The sequence below is a fragment of the Apteryx rowi genome, unplaced genomic scaffold, assembly GCF_003343035.1.
Source record: "Apteryx rowi isolate R43461 unplaced genomic scaffold, aptRow1 scaffold_19, whole genome shotgun sequence".
In the NCBI taxonomy this organism is placed as follows: domain Eukaryota; kingdom Metazoa; phylum Chordata; class Aves; order Apterygiformes; family Apterygidae; genus Apteryx; species Apteryx rowi.
In genome coordinates, this window is record NW_020448196.1 from 5,738,192 (window position 1) to 5,755,835 (window position 17,644).

The 17,644-nt window shown below is 37.5% G+C and overlaps 1 protein-coding gene and 1 non-coding gene across 2 annotated transcripts in view; both read right to left on the reverse strand.

Moving 5' to 3' along the window:
* Positions 1–14,339, reverse strand: part of RC3H2 (ring finger and CCCH-type domains 2) — a 27,777-nt gene extending 13,438 nt beyond the window's left edge. The window contains exons 1-11 of the mRNA XM_026062083.1: positions 9,466–14,339; positions 7,942–8,059; positions 6,988–7,221; positions 5,875–6,050; positions 4,324–4,524; positions 3,797–3,929; positions 3,421–3,539; positions 2,926–3,038; positions 2,001–2,309; positions 1,067–1,281; positions 1–395 (exon numbers count right to left, since the gene is read on the reverse strand). Of these exons, the coding sequence (XP_025917868.1) occupies positions 1–395; positions 1,067–1,281; positions 2,001–2,309; positions 2,926–3,038; positions 3,421–3,539; positions 3,797–3,929; positions 4,324–4,524; positions 5,875–6,050; positions 6,988–7,221; positions 7,942–8,059; positions 9,466–9,696 (2,244 nt within the window). The 5' untranslated portion in view covers positions 9,697–14,339. The remainder of the gene's footprint in view (positions 396–1,066; positions 1,282–2,000; positions 2,310–2,925; positions 3,039–3,420; positions 3,540–3,796; positions 3,930–4,323; positions 4,525–5,874; positions 6,051–6,987; positions 7,222–7,941; positions 8,060–9,465) is intronic.
* Positions 4,024–4,131, reverse strand: LOC112964368. The gene has a single exon (XR_003252938.1). It is a non-coding gene; the product is annotated as a small nucleolar RNA SNORD90 (small nucleolar RNA).
* Positions 14,340–17,644: the final 3,305 nt, after the last annotated feature.

Here is a 17,644-nt window from a genome sequence, read left to right on the forward strand (position 1 = left end):
AGGTTGGCAAGCCACAGAGTAATACCCATCCAAAGAGTTGTATCTCTCACGTAATGATGTCTGATAGACAGATGAGTGCACCACATCCATAGGAGGTAAAGAATTGCTCCTAATAATATCATCTCGTGGGTACATCTGTGGGCGCCAGATGCGCCTGCTGTCGTAAACTGGAGCATACATTCCAGAGGGGACAGGAGGAACTGGTCCATACGGCTGCGGAGGAGGAGGTTGGTAAGGAGAATTCAGTCGATCTCGAGGGGGAAATGTACTGTAATGATCAGCATATGGCACGGAAGCAGGTGGGAGGGAGGATTCTGGAASGTTATTGGACCTCACAAAGCGAGGAACACAGGGAGCCACACCAGCTGGTACTGTTGGAGGTGGTGGATAATATCCTTGAAAATTGGAAAAAGGAATATTTAATGTGGTCATAAATGACCCAGAATTTTACACCTTCTAAGACTGTAAATAGTGTTGATAAATACCTTCAGAGAGCAAAGTGACACATTTCTACAAACCCTGTCATTTCTCTGTGGATGTATAGTTTCACATATCATAACATCTGCACAGGCAGTGCTGACGCTTTACCAACTTGACCCAATTGGGAGCGGTGGCAGAGAAATTCCATTTTCCAACGTACTATGTTATAACTATATATTTTACTGAAAAGACATTATTTTAAGTACTTCCTCTTTATACATGAAGTTAAACAGCTGTCTTTAAAATAAAAAGCTATACTGCTAAAAAAAATTTGGATTTCAACAATTCCAAAGGTCCATAAATAATTATTTAATGCTTGGCTTATTTTTTCTTCCCCCCAGAGGCAGTTGTCTGAACATCTCTACCTTTTGTTTTGAGAGCCTGGGAACCACCTAATGCTAGAACAAACTCCTAAAAGTTTGCTTGAATAATCCTATACTTAGTGATGGAACCAATTAGCATTMTATTAAGTGCTTAAATAAAAGCCACAAATTTGGAATACAAGCTATTTCTCAGCAYAAATTTAGGTTCATCTAGATGAAAGTTCAGAGCTTATTTTGAACTTCTTGGTGCTCATCTCACTTACCTGTCTGTGGGTACTGTGGAACTTCGTAGGACAGCTGAGCCCTGGGGTCTTGGAAATACTGAACGTTATCAGAATGTGGAGGGTAGACAGGTACTCTGGGAACAAACGGGCTTGATTTTGGAGGCACAGAATTCACTTCTGTCCCAATATTAGGAGGACCAGCTGAGGTAGCTGCAGCCTGGCTTACAGGAGTCTTGGGYGGAGAACCAATTTTACTGAAAAGGATTACCAACAAATCATTAAGGAGATCTTTACTTATTTCAGTTAGTCATCTCTAAGTGTACACTCCCATGTAATGTGGAAATTTGGGTCATGTMATTTCCTCTGGAATTCTGTTTTTCATGCCCCAAACTGATGTTATTATTAAAACCTCAAAACAGACTTCCTCAAGAGAACTCAAAAGCTCAGGAAAATGTATTGATATGTAACCAGAAGCTTACATACCACTTGTAAGTGTATTCTGGTAAAGAAATAAAGGCTTTGAAAAGCTGTTTGGAGGCTCAATGCTCTCTAAAGAAGCATCTAAACAGTTCTAAGGGAGACCCACACCTTCCAGTATTATAAAGGGATTTTTCTTGATAAAAATTGCCACATACAATGTTGTTGCAGCTAAGAAATACCAAGTTGAGTGCAATTTTTTTTTAATAACCCAATACTAAGTCAGATACTAGTTTAAGAACAGGTGCACATGACTATTTAAAGGCTAAAACAACTGAAACTGGCCCTGACAACTTAAATCCACAGACTCTGAAAAACGGTATCTGCACTGCAGTACGAGATCTTCCATGACTCTGCACCCAGCAAGCTTTAATGACAACTGCAAACAACGACCAGAATTCATTATCTATTGTTTGCCATCCACAAACTTGTTTGCCATGATAACCTAAAAGTAAAATGTTGTGTTTAGTCATTTTAATGCAAAAGCTTTACCTACTTTTCAGGTAGTGATTCAGTAGGGGATCCAGACACATTCTGGCCATTGGCTCCAGCCTTCCCTCCCTTCTTGGCGTTCTCCAAAGCTCTCATGGATGTGTCTGCACAGCGAGGAATCAACTGGGGAACACCACTTTCTAGATTAGCTATTCCATTAGTACTTGGCATCATCTTCCCTGTTGCTTCAGGGCTTCCTATGACAGAAATTACGTTTCCTGTTGTGGTTGAGACAGTGCTATTCACGCCAACTTTATTTAGAAGGGGGAAGGTTCTCACTGTTGCRCTGATTTTTTTGTTCCTCAAACGATACCTATATAGAAACACGTTCAAACACAGAAAAGACAGATGACTGAGTGCGTACTGTGCAGTTTAATGTATTTGTAAAACTGACAAAATAGAAGAGATTGAAAGGAATGCAACACTCGAAAGTTACAGGATTTTAAATTGGTGCTTATTTTCAACAATTTAGTTTAATCTGCAAGGAGAATATCAGGCTCCTCCTTCTAACCAAAGATTACCACCTCTTAGGAGATCCACTTGAGCAGTTCTTTGGAAGTGGAAGTGGATTTGGGTGAAAACAGCTTTAAGGATGTATACATTACATATTAGTCAAATAACTCRCTTTATTCCCTAATTCAATTAAAATCCAATTATCATTCTTTCTCCTATGGGTGGCATAACAGATCAATGATAGGCACCGAGCCTAGACTTCATCTCAGAAAAGGAAATTTTGCTTCATATGGAGTAAAATAAAAGGTAATATTGAAATTAATTTACAGACCATGCTTTACTGTACCTTCAACTTTATGTAAAGAGTTCTAACTTCAAGGAATTCACAGATCCTTCAGAAAAAGATTCATGCACAGAAGAAGCCATTTTCAACAGCTTGGATTTACATTGGAAAACATAATACCTCCCATACTCACTTTTCAAGCTCTTCCTGAGAATGAGCAAACGTACAGTTGGTTCCTCTTGGGCATCCCCCTTGTTGTCGAAGGTCTCGGCACATACTTGTTTTGTATTTGCTATTTGGTTGTGGCTTAAAACAAACAAATAAAAGACATTCCACTTACAATCTAACAGAGTTTAACATAAAGAGAGGCTTAAAATACATGCGCACACAYGCTTAAAACACATCCACGACATGTTTTGACATTTTGCATCTTTAATTGGCCAACTAAGGAAGTTGCTTGCTGAAGGACTAAGTATTGTGTCACTGTACTGAGCTTGTTGCAGTAAGCTCTGCTGTGTTCAATATTCAAAAGCATTAAGTTCTCAAAACCTGAACCCTGCAGACAACAGAATTGTCAATTATTTCACAGAAAAGGCCATAAATATTTCAAATCAACAGCTATTTTTTCCAAGTTAGATCTTTTACTAAATGTACATCAATACATATCACGCAACAATCAAATAGTTACCTGTGGAGTTTCATGGCCTTTTCTACTATAATTCTGAATGAAATCCACAAGCCCATGTACCACAGTCTTTACAGCCACCATTGCATTTTCAAGCTGCTCCCATGTTGGAGATGCTGCATCTAAAATTATTAAGAACAGGCTTCTAAATCTGTCAATAATTCCAGTAGTATCATAAATAAGAAGCAACTTTTCTAGTTCATCAAAACACTAAGTATAAGGATAGAATCCTGAAGAATGGTTTATAATATGCCATGTTAATTATAGGGAATTTTGAAACCAGGAACAGAGGTCGTTACCTTAATAATTTACTTGCCTAGATGTRAAAAATGTAAAGAATTAATATTATTATTATTTTTAAAAAGCTTCATTTGCATACCTGGATTTGGATCTATGTTTGCTAGAAGTTCTAAATGAGGCCTTAGCCTGTTTAAGTTTGCAGGATCCCCTGTGCGCTGCAAGACAATTGTCAACTCTTGTACACTCTTCGCAAAAGATTCTGGAGATTGGAGCTGAGAACAAAGTGAGCATTAGTGTGTTGCATCCTGTAACTGGGAACCTATTTGTTTTAAAATGTTTTTGATTGCATTTAGGAATCGGTGTGATAAGTTGTGTCTTCAGATGGCATACAGTGAATATCAGTGGAGAGAGATTTCATTTCTCAGCTCAGAATCTGCCCTATGAAGCTTCATCATAAGACACAGACTTTAACTACTGGAAAAACAAAATGTCTTCAGATAAAGATTACACTACAGTGGGGGAGGGGGGAGTCCTTCATTCTAGTTTTAATTAATATTTGATACAATTAAAGACAGAAGGATAACTGAAGTGGTTCTAGATTTTTATTATATCATTTAATAGTCATATCTAACCCTATTATGATACTAAACCATCTCTTTGACAAACCTTGTCAATAATGGATTGCATGTGCGATTTATGTGCCAAGTCACCATAAAGAAGGGAAGACCATTGTTCTGGTGATATTCGAAGTCCTGCTTCCATGGCAATGTGAACAATTTGAGCATCATGCTCTCTCCGCAAAGCCTCATAACTCCGAAACTCTTCTTTAAGTTGCATCAGAGAAGAATCTTCATCCCTTTTAGTAACCTAAAAAATAGTAATGCTTAAACACTCTTTCTTTAAAGCCGTCCAAGTTCAGCAGAAAGCTCGCTACACAGCATAAAATGCAAAATTATCCTGATTTTGTGTATTTAGAATATACTTTTTTCTCTCCAAAAACTCATCCCTTTAGATACCAGCACACAGGAAGAGCAGTGAGCTTTCCAAGTTTCTATAGGATCACTATTGCAAAACTATGGTATCAACTCCACTACTTCCAACTAAGAAAGTAATAGTTTTGCTTAAGTCACAGAAGATACAAAGCAGTTAGCTGATTCACAGTTAGAGATTTTGTTCTTTAGTTCTACTACTACTGTTTTGCTGCCCAATATTAAAAGATGACTCAAAGAAACAGGAAAGTCTCTAGAAGAGACTTAAACAATACAAAGGAAGATTCCCTCCCCTCCCCCCGAATTTTGGCATTTAAAGAACAGAATATTTAACTGAAAGTCCACTATGAGTGTTAAACTCCTAGGTTATACACAACTTTTGTCCTAAAAGGAGGCAACATGTCTCATTATTTTAGTGTTTTGTTTAGTAATACTGTACACCCACTGAATTAACTTTTCATTCTTCTCCAGATATCTAGGGTAGGGGAATATTCAGCTTAAAAACATCCTTATAAATCAAAAATAAGGCAGATATTCTTCAGCATGAGACAGCTAGATACTGACAAAAAAGCAAGGGTGCAAGTTTGGGTTAAGAGCGCGTTCCCTGTGCGGCATCTCCCTCTTATGCCTAGTGCTGGAGCTGGGGAAGTTCCCAGAGCCTACAGTGTTTCARAAGTTTTCTTCCTAACAGTGGGATTGGATTCTAAATTTTGATAGCATCCTGGCCAATCTGGTATGTCTGGCCATGCCTTACTCTTATGAATCTAATTAAAGCCATAAGGGATTATATTAAAATAGTTATCTTCTCCCTGAAAGAGACTATGAGGGCCTACAGAGTCAGGTTCCCTATCTCTTTTAAAGGAGTAGTTTCCAAATGATGGACAGCAATTAATAATGAGGGCAGTAACTTCAGAATCCATTCCCGCTAGCTCCACAAGCACACATCTGCCCCTTCGCAGGGAACTCCAAATATCAGACAACTACTTCATGCCAGTTTCAATACATACAGTGGGATTTACCTTCTAGAAATTTCAATGTCTACAAAGATSAGCTATTAAACAACGTAGTGTAGACTATCAAGAATTTATCTAAAAGCGGTTAACTATTTGAACAGGTAGAATCTGAATCYACATAACATCTCCCAGGTGAAACATACTGATGCTTAGGAAGGGTTCTTTGCAATTGCACTAGTTTACATAACAGTAAAGTTTAAATATTTCTATTTTACCTTAAAGCATGATGCTCTATACAGTAGCTGCACAACATGACCAATGCTTGTTTTGGAGGCCTGAGGAAATCTTGGTTCTAGCCTTTGCACAACAAAAAGTACCAGAACTTTTCTCGAGAGTGCAGAGCCATCTTCCAGTGCCAGTAACACAAGTTTCAGTGCCTCCTCTTGCATAGCTTTAACACACAAAAACATAAAGGTAGGCATAAAAATATATTGCCAGGAAACAGCAAAACTATCATAAAAGGCACCATAAGCAGGAACATATGAATTGTCTTGAACACAATTCCTTGCTACTTTTTACTTCACTAATCATAAGAAAAAATAAACAGTGAAAACATCATTAAGAAATATGCTAGTTTAGAAATAAGGGACTATTTAGAAGCACTAAAAGCACAGCAAAATTAAGGGTGAAGAATGATTTTAAGTAATAAAGTTTTCAATAATGCAGTTATTACACTTTTTTGCACTGTGCAGTCTTGCAGCCTTTGTAATTTTGGACATTTTATCAATGCTATACCACAAAACTGAATAAAATAAGGGAACAGTACAGCAATGCTATCATCAGCCATGGGAATCAGGAGTAGACTATTTTCAATTTAAACAGAATTTGCTGCTGATTTCTGTGCCTACTTGAACAGTACTCTTATCTAGGAATTTGTTGTTACTACCAAAAATGTAAAGAGGATTGTTATAATTTTAGTTGCAGCATACTTTAATTTTAAAATTTAGGCTGATTATATCCACAACTGAAGTATGAACAAAAGAAAACATTTGCAGTTTCCTATCACTTTCCAGCCAGAGACCAGTACCACCAGCCAGTGTTAGTTACACTGCATTACAAACAGTGCAGAAAGCATGTTTGTTTATTCTTTGCCAGAATGTGGAATTCTTCCTCACAATTTTTAAGAGCAGTATCAATAAGGAAAAGAAAAAAACAAAAAAAAAAACACCCCAAAAAATTAAGTCAGCAGATTTTATTAACTCTTTAGTCTGTCTTCTGCTTCCTCCCTGCCATAAAGTAATTACATCTTTAACTGCACAGCAGAAATTTCCAAGGAATGCTCCTGCATTAAGAAAGGGTACAAACAAAAGACTTTGCAAGTACCTTACCTGGTCCTAGAAACTGGCATCCTCGTGCCCTGACAGCAGCCCAAAGATTGGCAGAAAGCTGCTGAGGATTTTGGTGCTGTAAAATCAGTTCTGTAACAGTTCTTTCTCCCAGGGATCGAGCTGCCCTCATGGCTCTAACCCGACCCTCTTCCTCCACCAGCTGACAATTCACCAGCGTCACAAGCTTCCTTTGCATTGGACGGCTCAGTGCACTCTGATTCAAGCTAGCAACACCTTTAAAAAAGGGACAAGTGATAAACTGTTAGTTCTAATATAACTTATTCAGGTAAATTGGTCAAGGCAAACAAAAATGCTTGAGTGTATATGTATATATTTCTCTAGGACTTGCATACTTATCACAAATATCTTTCTTTCTGTTAGGTAACTTGCATTCTGCAACGCATAAATCTTCCTCCTTGGTCAGGCATCTTTTAGGTGTTGGACTAAGAGAGCTCTTGGCTTACTATAATCTGTAATGAATGTGGATGTTTTCAAGTAGCATGTTCATCACTTCCATCCTCAAAGACAAGTTTAAGGCTACTAAGGATTCCTGTCTTTCCTTCAGAGCACACAAGCCTTCTGGAAGTTCTCACTAATGAACAGAACTTCCCATGATTACTTGCAGACCTGCAAATATATCTGTGTAGTTCTTTACCAGAAAGAATTTGAAAGCCTTAAATTGATGTCAAGTCTATTCTTTAAGGAAAGTTCAACTTTAGTACAGTACTGGCCCAAAGAAATATTATTAAATAAAAAAAAAGAGCAGTTTGTAAAGTTAAAATCAAAGATGGAAGTGTCACTGGTGCGAATGAACTTTTAAAGACATAAGGGAAATTTTAATCACAAAAGTGAGATGATCATGCCATTGATACCTAAAGATCAGTCAATGCTGAAAACAAATGCTGTTAAACATTAACAAATCTGCTACATCAAAATTCCACTGTTAAGACTCACCCTTTCCTCCACTTAGTGGCTTTAAGTAGAGTGCCAAATCCTCAACACACTTCTTTGCTACTTCATAATGTTTGTTCTCTCCTACATTACTCAACTTTACTGTCTGATGATCAGGTACCTAAGAAAATGCAAGGAGGGTGGGGGAAGAGAGAAGAATTATATATACCTGGCTGACCTACCTGATATGCCTATGATTGTATGAACATCACTACTATTAATTATATAACACTGCAGATGTACACTGCTTTTTAGAGAAGTGAAAGACAGGACCCACCCGAGGTGTGTGGAACATAGTAAGACATAACGCAAAGGACTAAAGATGAGTATCACAGTGATAAAAGATTGTTTTTATTGGTACTCAACACATTAAAAGCAAAGCAGGATAAAAGAAAAAATAACCAAGGTCTAATGAGAATCTACTTAACAGATGTGTGAAGAACACAAGATCCGAGAGGATGATCAGTGTACAAAATCAGCATGGTTTACTACAGAGAGGCAAAGGAAGTTGCAAGACAAAATTAATTGGCAGGAGCATAATATGAAAAAGCCAAAACCAGAAGTTAAAAAAATAATTTAGGCATGCAAACAACTCCAAAATCTTCAAAGAGAAGAATGACGAACTTAACTTGGTGAAAAACCTAGTAGACTAACAAGGTCAGACTGTGCAAATAAAAAGGGTATTAGTCACAATATATTAAATTGTTTAAGAGATATTGCAAAAAGTGAGGAGACCAGGAAGATCAAAGTTGTAAGGTTAAGGCAGTGATTATGACAAGTTTAGAAATAAAGAATGAAGGAACAGGTGAACTTGAGAAGCAAAAACACCCTGAAATATATAGTAAGTGTAAGGAGAGCAGACTTATTTAGTCTCCATGAAGTGCAATACTGATTATATAATCACTGTTTTGCCACTGTTACGAGACGGCACAGGGAACATTCCTGGCCTGATGAGCCTGTGTCTGAAAGCGCAACTGAAAAGCCATCATCGTGCATTAAAAAAAAGAAAAGAAAAGAAAAAAAACCCCACTCACCACTATCTTAGCCTTGGTTAAACAGCTAGCTACTTCTGGACATATGACATGTATAAATGAGATTCCCCATGACAGTACAATGAATGAGCACAAGATTCACTTTTTCTAATGACAACTCTGACACATAATTGTCTCGTTCCTAATTGGTATTTTTCACCAGTCACAGTGCTATCCATCTCGCCATGATGGAAGCCTCTCCCAAAAGCACACATTAGGCACTCATTGTGCAGAAAACTGTAGATATCAAGAGCCTTTTAAAACCAGAATTCAGTTTACACAAAAAGCTAGAACATCTTTACATTTTATGAGAAAGGGACAGTCCTGAAAATGGTGTGGTTTCTTTTATAACATATACGGRTTTTAAAATACTACAAAGAGAACGTCTTATAATTTTTAGACTAAAACAAGGGCAAAACATCAGTGCATGCACTGCAGCCGGAACATAAATGGTAATAACATGGAGTGGCAAAATAAARACCTCCTTAAATCATACCTGGGCTCCAACTAACTGGAGGAGTGCAAAGTTTACAGGAAGCACATCGATGTCTGTATTGATGGCAGTCTGGTCGAAAGGACATGCCTTGCGATGAAGCTTGTTCAGGCAGGTCTTACAGACAGTGTGAGAGCAACCTAAGCTGATGGGTTTATGCACATTCTCATCAAACTCGTTGTAGCAGATTGGGCAGGACAGAAATTCTGTCCACTGAGCTGCCTGCACAGGCATTGTGGAAGCTGGACACTTGTTTAGCAGGCTAGCAGACCATTATTTCACTGTATTATGTTTTGGCAGCTGTAAGTGAATAACAGAGTATTTAAACCATGCTTTCTAGTCATTAAGAATTATTTTTAATTTAAAAACCCCACCAATTCAATATTTTACAAAATAAAATCAAAACCACAGGCTGAAGCACTCAAAAACACAAACCCAACTTTGTGCTGGTTAATAATAGTGTCCAAAAAGCCTCATAAACTGAATTAATGCAGACTACTGTAAATAAATGTTGCACTTATTTACCATAAATACTATTAAAATTCTTCTCACAGGATTAAATACACCTTTGTCATGAAAAAGAAGAGGAAGTCACTTATTGGCAGAGAAAACTTAAAGACATGAATCGCAGTAACCATATATCACACAATCTCATCTCAATTCAAATTTTTAAAACCTTAAAAACACTCCCTGGTTGTAGAAGGGGAACAGAGTTGGGGGGAGAATAAAACAAACAAAAAAACCGCTGAAAAGGTTACTTATTGTCATTGGAAGCAAACAGAACAAGACTGCTGGCTTTCCTTCGGCAGATCCTATTCGGACGTAATTAGACATCAATCTAATTTTTTTTTTTAATTTTATACATTTTTGTTAAGAATCATGAGAAAATACTGAAGGAACGAAAGATTAACTTTGTGCTTCTCTTTTGCATTCTTTTCCCTTTTTCCCCAAGAACCCCTCAGAGCACTCAAGAAGGGCAGAGCTTGCTGCGTTCAGTTTTTGCTTTTCACATCTTCTCTACTTCACACAACAATGCAATCTACTTCAAAGAACTCGGAGCAAGAAAATTTCCGATGTATTGGAAATGCAGGTATTTAGGGCAAAACTTGTTCAAGATAAAGCAAGCAATAACTTCAGTTGGCTTGTTATTAACAGTCCACTTTCGCTTCAACCATCAAACTCTGTGCAGAAGTATCATGCAAATCATTTATCCCCCCCTAAAAAAAAGAGAGAGAGAGAGAGAGAGAGAGAGAGAAGAATTTCTAGAAACTGTTCTGAAAGACATCCCATCTTACATAACTAAGTTCTAGAAAAAAGATAACAGGCCTATGAAGTTCAGCTAAAATATTTACATTCAAACTTTCCTCATTCACAGCTTCATCTAATGGCTAAACTGCCCCACCCTTTGCTGTAATGTGCAACAATATTGACTTTCTATGCAACCTAGAGACCAGTTAGTTTACTTCAAAGCTATGGACGAGCCTATCCCAGCAGCCTGTTAGAAATGCATATACAAGCRTTTTAATTACTTTTAATGATGTAACTTTTTCCAATGATGGAAAAAAGGTAAATATTTTGAGGAAATCAAGATCTCCCCTCTGCATTTGAATTCAGTAACTCTTTGCTGTGACTTCATTGTTGGCTACTCTATAGTTTAATTAATGCTAAAGTATCGGACCATTGAAATAATTACTGGAACACCAAATAGACTAGATGTGTATAGATGTATTTTAATTATGACCATCTGTTTAGAAATTCTATTTAGCATTATGAACATTCAGTGCCCTTTAAGTAACAGGATACTTGTACAAGATGTCCTTATCTCAGGGAACTTTTCAATATTATGMAGAGAATTTTTTCCCCCCAAAACGAATTCTGATAGTAAATGTAGAACAAAAACTGAAAGTTGAACCTGTCCCTTCAAAACCAAACTGCTGAGGCAAAACTTTCACCATAAGCCAGAACATTCACATGCATTAGACAAAATGGATTTTCATCCAACTTCTAGGAAAAGCATGAAGTCAAAACTTTTGCAAGGAAGAAAAGAATTACACTTTTGCTTAATCTGCTATTGCTACATGTATCTTTTAACCAAGGAAATACAAATGCAAAACAAGTAACCGCAAAAACAAATCATGAGTCAAAATGCCTAAAAAGATTCTTAAATTCCCTATAAAAGAACCCTACCACTTTAACACACCTACTTCAGCTTCCCTACCAAAAGAGCAGGACAAGAAATACACAGAATTGTAGTGTAAAGCTTTCCAGTATATGCTTTCCTTAAAGCTTTTTGCCAGCACTACCAGAAACTGCAAAACATAAAACCAATGTTCCTGCTGACCTAGTAAAGATGTCAGTGGTTTTTCATCTGTCTGACTGCACCATAYAGGTAACAGCACAAACAAGACCTCTCTAGGAAATGTGCTATCGTGACTCATTAACGGGGAAAGTTTAAGAAAAGGCCAGTACGCAGACAGTGCAATTGCTAATACGCTGTTGGTCCCTGACAATCTCCTAATAAGCAGTCTTATTTCCACACTTCTCATTAGTTAATTCCAAAGCAGGAATCTCTACTCGGTGATAGCACCCGCATTTAGTTTCCACAGATACTTCAAAAACTTGCAAAAAATAACCACCTCTCTCTTTACAAGCTTTTAAAATAGTTATACCCTCTGTTTTCCTGAACAGCATAGAAATAAAACAAAACAGATTCCTTAGAGACCGTACCAGCCATTTTTAAAGATCTATCTTTGAATATTTAATCACCATAAATGACAGACTCTACTGAGCATGTGTTGACCTTCAGATTTCTTGACAGGAAGATATCTAATTAAATCAGCAAACAGCTGGGAAAGCTCTCAGCTCCTAAAACTTCAAGCAGACGTATACAGAGGAAGTCTCCATACTCTATTAAGCATGCCAGCTATCCTGCCACTCTTGCACTCCAGTGTGTTAAGAAAAAAAATTTAACATCCTTGAATTATCACATCAACTTCTACAAAAAGCATAAGCCAACTATTTAATAGACTCCTGCTCCTTGTCACAAACAATGTATTTTAGGGATGCCCTCTTGAAGAACAGATTACTCCATTGCTCTAAACTGAACAAACACAAGAAAGCAAGCATACTAAAGAATGTCAACTAGAATTCATTTTGTTTTGTAACAGAAAGTATACTCAGTTAGTACAATTCCTGTTCATTCTGGTAGTCATGCTATCTATGTGTACATGTGCACAGGGCTTCTCTTCCCTGTCAAAGTACAAGCACCCTAAAAAAAAGTCCAAGGAAATGGCTGATAAAGAAACTGGTCAAACATACAAGGTAAACAGTTTGAAAAGAGATGGCAATTTACTTAAATAGGTTTATGTAGTATTGCCAGAAGAAATTTTATAACATCAGCTATTAAAAGCAACACTTCAGATGACAAATTGAAAAATGCTCATGTCTAAGTCCAAAAGTTAAATAGTTACAGTTGAGTCTCATTTTCTGTTTCTACTGCATTGGCAAAACGTTATTGTATTAATGTTTGCAAGGGAGCCTAGTAACAACAATAAATCATTGATTCTCTCATGATAATTTTAGAACAGCATATTTGATGGAACTGGGGGGTGGGAGCCTTGAAACCTTTATCAAACAGCTGTACCATTTACCAACAAAGGAAGTTGCAAGATTCAGATRTTCTTACTTTAAATTAACTTTTAACCACTTAATCTCATGACATTCTTCACAACTAATCCAAGTCATTGTACCGATTCAACAAGCTTTGGACAGGGACCCATAAATATCACTTTAAGCCTGTTTTCCTAAGGAAACCAAGCTCAGGCGATCATGCTGTTCCATTAGTCTGTTCCTCTCCCATAGCAATTTTAGAACCTCCAGACAATTTTCAAGCAAACCTGACAGAGATACTTCCTATATGAAATATATATTCATTTCATGAAAATCAGTATCTGGAAAAATTTTGGGTTGTTCTCAAGAAAGTCTGCAGCACATCCTCACTCAGCAGTTGGCTATTTTGTCTACTTTTCTGGTCAATCAGCACATATGTACCAGCCAACCAGGACCCAGTCAAAAAATATTTTGTTCACATAAAATAAAGGGCTATTTAGAGGGTAGGGACCCGACACAAACCTGCAGAAATTTCAACTTCACTTGTTCTACCTGTCACAGAACAAATGGCTAGTTCTCTTATTAAGCACAACAAACCTTTAAAGGCAGGAGGGCTTGATCTCTGACGAGCAATGTCGCCCATTTGGCACCTGGCCTCCAGAGTTCAGTACTAGTACTCATTAAACAATGCAAGGAGAGGTTTTGGAGCCCCGCAACAGGATACTGAGCCAGCGCACTGAGCAGAACATTGCCTAGACTAGCTAATTAGAAACTCCGATGACAATGCTTTATCTTAAAAATCTACCCTTATCCAGGGCTTGGAGGCTAACACCAGAAAGCAGATGTTTACTTCTCCACAACAGAAGTTAATGACCTCAGGAGTTAAAGAACATGACACAAGAATAGAGAAAGGGATATTCTTTTGTTAGTGGTGGTGGTATTTCCTTACATCTTAATTCAGTAACTAGCATGCCAAGAGATACAAATTTAATTCCTTTTAAATGGCTTTAATCCACATTTCCACCTCACAAAAAAGCATCCAAACACACCACATGATATGCTACTTTAGAGCTGAGACACTTTCAATGAGTTGAAGCTATTCCTTGCATAAAAAAGGACTGAAGATTCACCAGTCAAAGAGGACTGCAGCCTAGCGCTCAGCTGCCTGAGCAGATAACTTTTGGATTCTGCTTCATTTTCAAAGATCATTTGTTCATTTTTACTCAGCAGTCATTGGATCAAATCTAGGAATAGTTTTTAGATAAAAATTCAATGCCTCCTCCCCAGCTACATACCCCAATTACTAGATAACATGGTGAGCATGGGTCTCAATCTAAGATAACCTTATTTTCTTCAAAGAGAAACAGGTTCAACAGGAGGTAGAGACAGTGATCCCCATCAAAGCTGCACACTGCCCAGGGGTTAGGGCATTTATYAGAATCAGATATGCAAGTTTCAGCCCTTTGAAATGGAGGAGTTGAAGACTTGAACTTGGTGCCTAGGCAAACACCTAGGAGAAAAGGAGAAGCAGTAGCATCACCAGCAGCCATGTTTCTGAACACAAGTGGCAGCCTTGTAGCTCCGCATTAGGTCTGCTCTGCTCATGCCTRCTCGATCAGGTCCCTTGTGGGATGCAGGCAAAGGAAACTCTAGGAGGCAGACCTTTTATGAGAATGAGACACAGAGCAATTCTTTTGGTGCTGAACAAAGATAAGTCTTTTCCATAGATTAAGCAAAATCTTGAAAAATTTATGGGATTACATGGAGTTTTCACAAATTAAGGTAGCCCAATTACAATCTCTCTATGGATTTACGCCTAAATCCCTTAGAATTCAATTTTTTTTTAACTACTAAAATAAAAAAAAACCCTTGATATTTACTTGCTGTTGAAGTTGACTGCAGAGATCATGGGATTTTCTTAYCCTTTTTAAATGATTTCCATTATATTTTTTTGTTTATGCGGATTAATCATTTGTTTGCACTACAAGGAGGTAGTTTTTTCAAGCCTTCCTTCTCAAGTTATGCAGTACTGCAAGCATATTGCCTAAGTCAATAACTTAGTCAAAGTATCAGCTTTAAGTTATTTTCTGAAATGGCTAGTTTTTTATTCATATCTCTTCAAGAGCCAGCATTTACAGATTAAAAAAAAAAAAAAAGGCTTCATTAAAGGCTTAGAAAAAGGCCATCCCCTAATAGCTTTGCATCATTCAGCTATGACGACTTGAAGTTAAAATAAATCCTCTTTACATAGAGTAGACTTGCTTATTTCTACATTCCATATTGTATCCGTCACATGTAAATCTCTTGGGTAAATTCTAGATATGAAGAGAATTCTTTAATGACCATTACACACATTATTTTGATTCAAAATTATTTCAGCAAAAATTAGTGCTACTGTCAGTACCTACAGCCCAATTTAAAATTCAGAAAAGTCATTATCAAGAGAAAACTTGGTGACATATTACAATATCTCTATCCAGACTAGGTTTTGCCAGCACAACTACTGAATGCTTCTCTTGCTGTCTTCTTAAGAAATTAAAGCTTTAGATCTCCCCCTCTCCCTCCCTAAAACRTGTGGTTGAAGAAAAGTTTACCATGAAGAGCGCTAAAATTCATCAATACAAATTTCAGTTTATGGTTGCTCAGCGACTGCCGAAGTTCACTCCATTCAGAGCAAATTCCGCCCCCAGTCAACACCGGAGCRAGTACATCCCCAATAGGTAACACCTGCTCTTTCCCGCTCAAGTGTTGCTAGCAAAAATCACATTACTAGACTTTAAAAGTTTTCTATAGACTTACGTAACTCCATTGTGGGTTTTTTGTGTTTCATAGGTGTCACTGATAGGAGAGTTTGTCCTTGCCACAAGCCTGATAGGAATTCAGATCCTGTAACAGTATTGACTTTTCAGGAATAACTGAAGGGCAAGTGCCAGGAAAAATTTTCTTTGCCACCAAAATCAGTTGAACTTACTCTGAATGCAGAGAAGAACATCTATCTCCAAACAGGTCCATTTTGACACAAGTACTTCTAGAAGAGATATGCTAAAGAATTCCATTCTCTTCATGAATATTTATCAGAGAATGAGAACTCTTACATGTGGCTTAGTTCTCCATGTCTTTCAAATCCTTTTTTATCACCATCTCCATTGCAATGCTTAAACTATATATTTCACACAAGAGGAATTCTATATTCTAACATTATTCAAATAATTTTAAGGAAATATTAATTCTGCTCTCAAACGGCAGCAAAAAAACAGAAGATTTTTGTAAGAGAAAGAAAGGCTTTTTAAAGTTCATGGAGAATAGCTTAGCATACCCATGAATATAGATTTTATTCCTTTCAGTAGGATTGTCCAGCCAGTAAAGAGTGACTCTTTCTACTCATCTCATTACGAGATATAAAAAAACTTACCAAATAAAGTTTAATGTATACCTAACAAAACAAATGCTATTAGCAATACCCTCTGTGTATTATAAATATTGTATTTATTATAAATCAACAAACCTGTAAATAGAAGAGATCAATGCTCAAGATTAGGACYGAAGTTTGAGATATCTCAAGGACTACCACTAAATTTGTTGGAATTTAATTTTTGGACAGAAATGAGCATGACTTCATACAAGACAGGAGCATGAGTTAGTAAGAAACCTTTTCTTGCTGAAAGCTTTGCTTGCATTGCAGAAATGAGAAAAAGTTCATTAAAAAGGCACACAGGTCTTGGGAAAGTGATTAATCACAATAATTAAGAATTCAGTGCTTCATGGAATAATACTTACTCTAGCAATGGAAGTTTCAAGTTCTAGAATTTCCACTTATATTTAGCACAGACCAAAGGTCAAATAACAGTATTTTGGTTCAGAAGATTCACAACTGTACTTGTAGCTTGTCATTTAAAATGCCAAGCTCTTTTCTGCCTCAAAAAAGAAATTTACACCCTTGTAATTTGAAGGGCTGATTTTAATTTTCATTTCAACATTATGATATAGCTACAATGGGCATTAAAGAATGATCACAAGAGTGACTACATTACAAGAATTACAATTAAACCCAGCTTTTTCAAGAGAAATCTTAAGTTTGCATTGAAAGACATAACAGGGCACAAAAGATAAACCTACATTGCAGATTTTCCCTGTTGTCAACCCAGACCTTGTTATTATTTTATCTCATTAGAGGCAGCAGCCATTCCACTTTGCACCCTGACTGTAACTCAACACTCACCCCTCTCCAATCGCACTGCTACCCTTTCCTACGCTTTGTGCTGACTTCTATGCTTGACTTAAAATCCTCAATGCGTCGCAAGCATCAGCAGAACTAAGGCAAGCTTTTCCTGCTCAGGGGTTTGGGGTTTTTTTTTTTTTTTTTGCTTTTCTCTTTAGATGTGGCACGACGGGTGCAGATTTCGGGCCTATTTTCTGCTCGTCTTCACGATTCCCCAAAGCGCAGCTCCGCAAGAGAAACCGGGAACGTTCGCTGCTTTCCATGGAGGACACCGGGGAGAGGAGGCTGCCGGGCGCCGCTGCCTCCACCGGGCCCCGGTGTGTGTGTGGGGGAGGGGGGGGTGGCAGCCGGGGG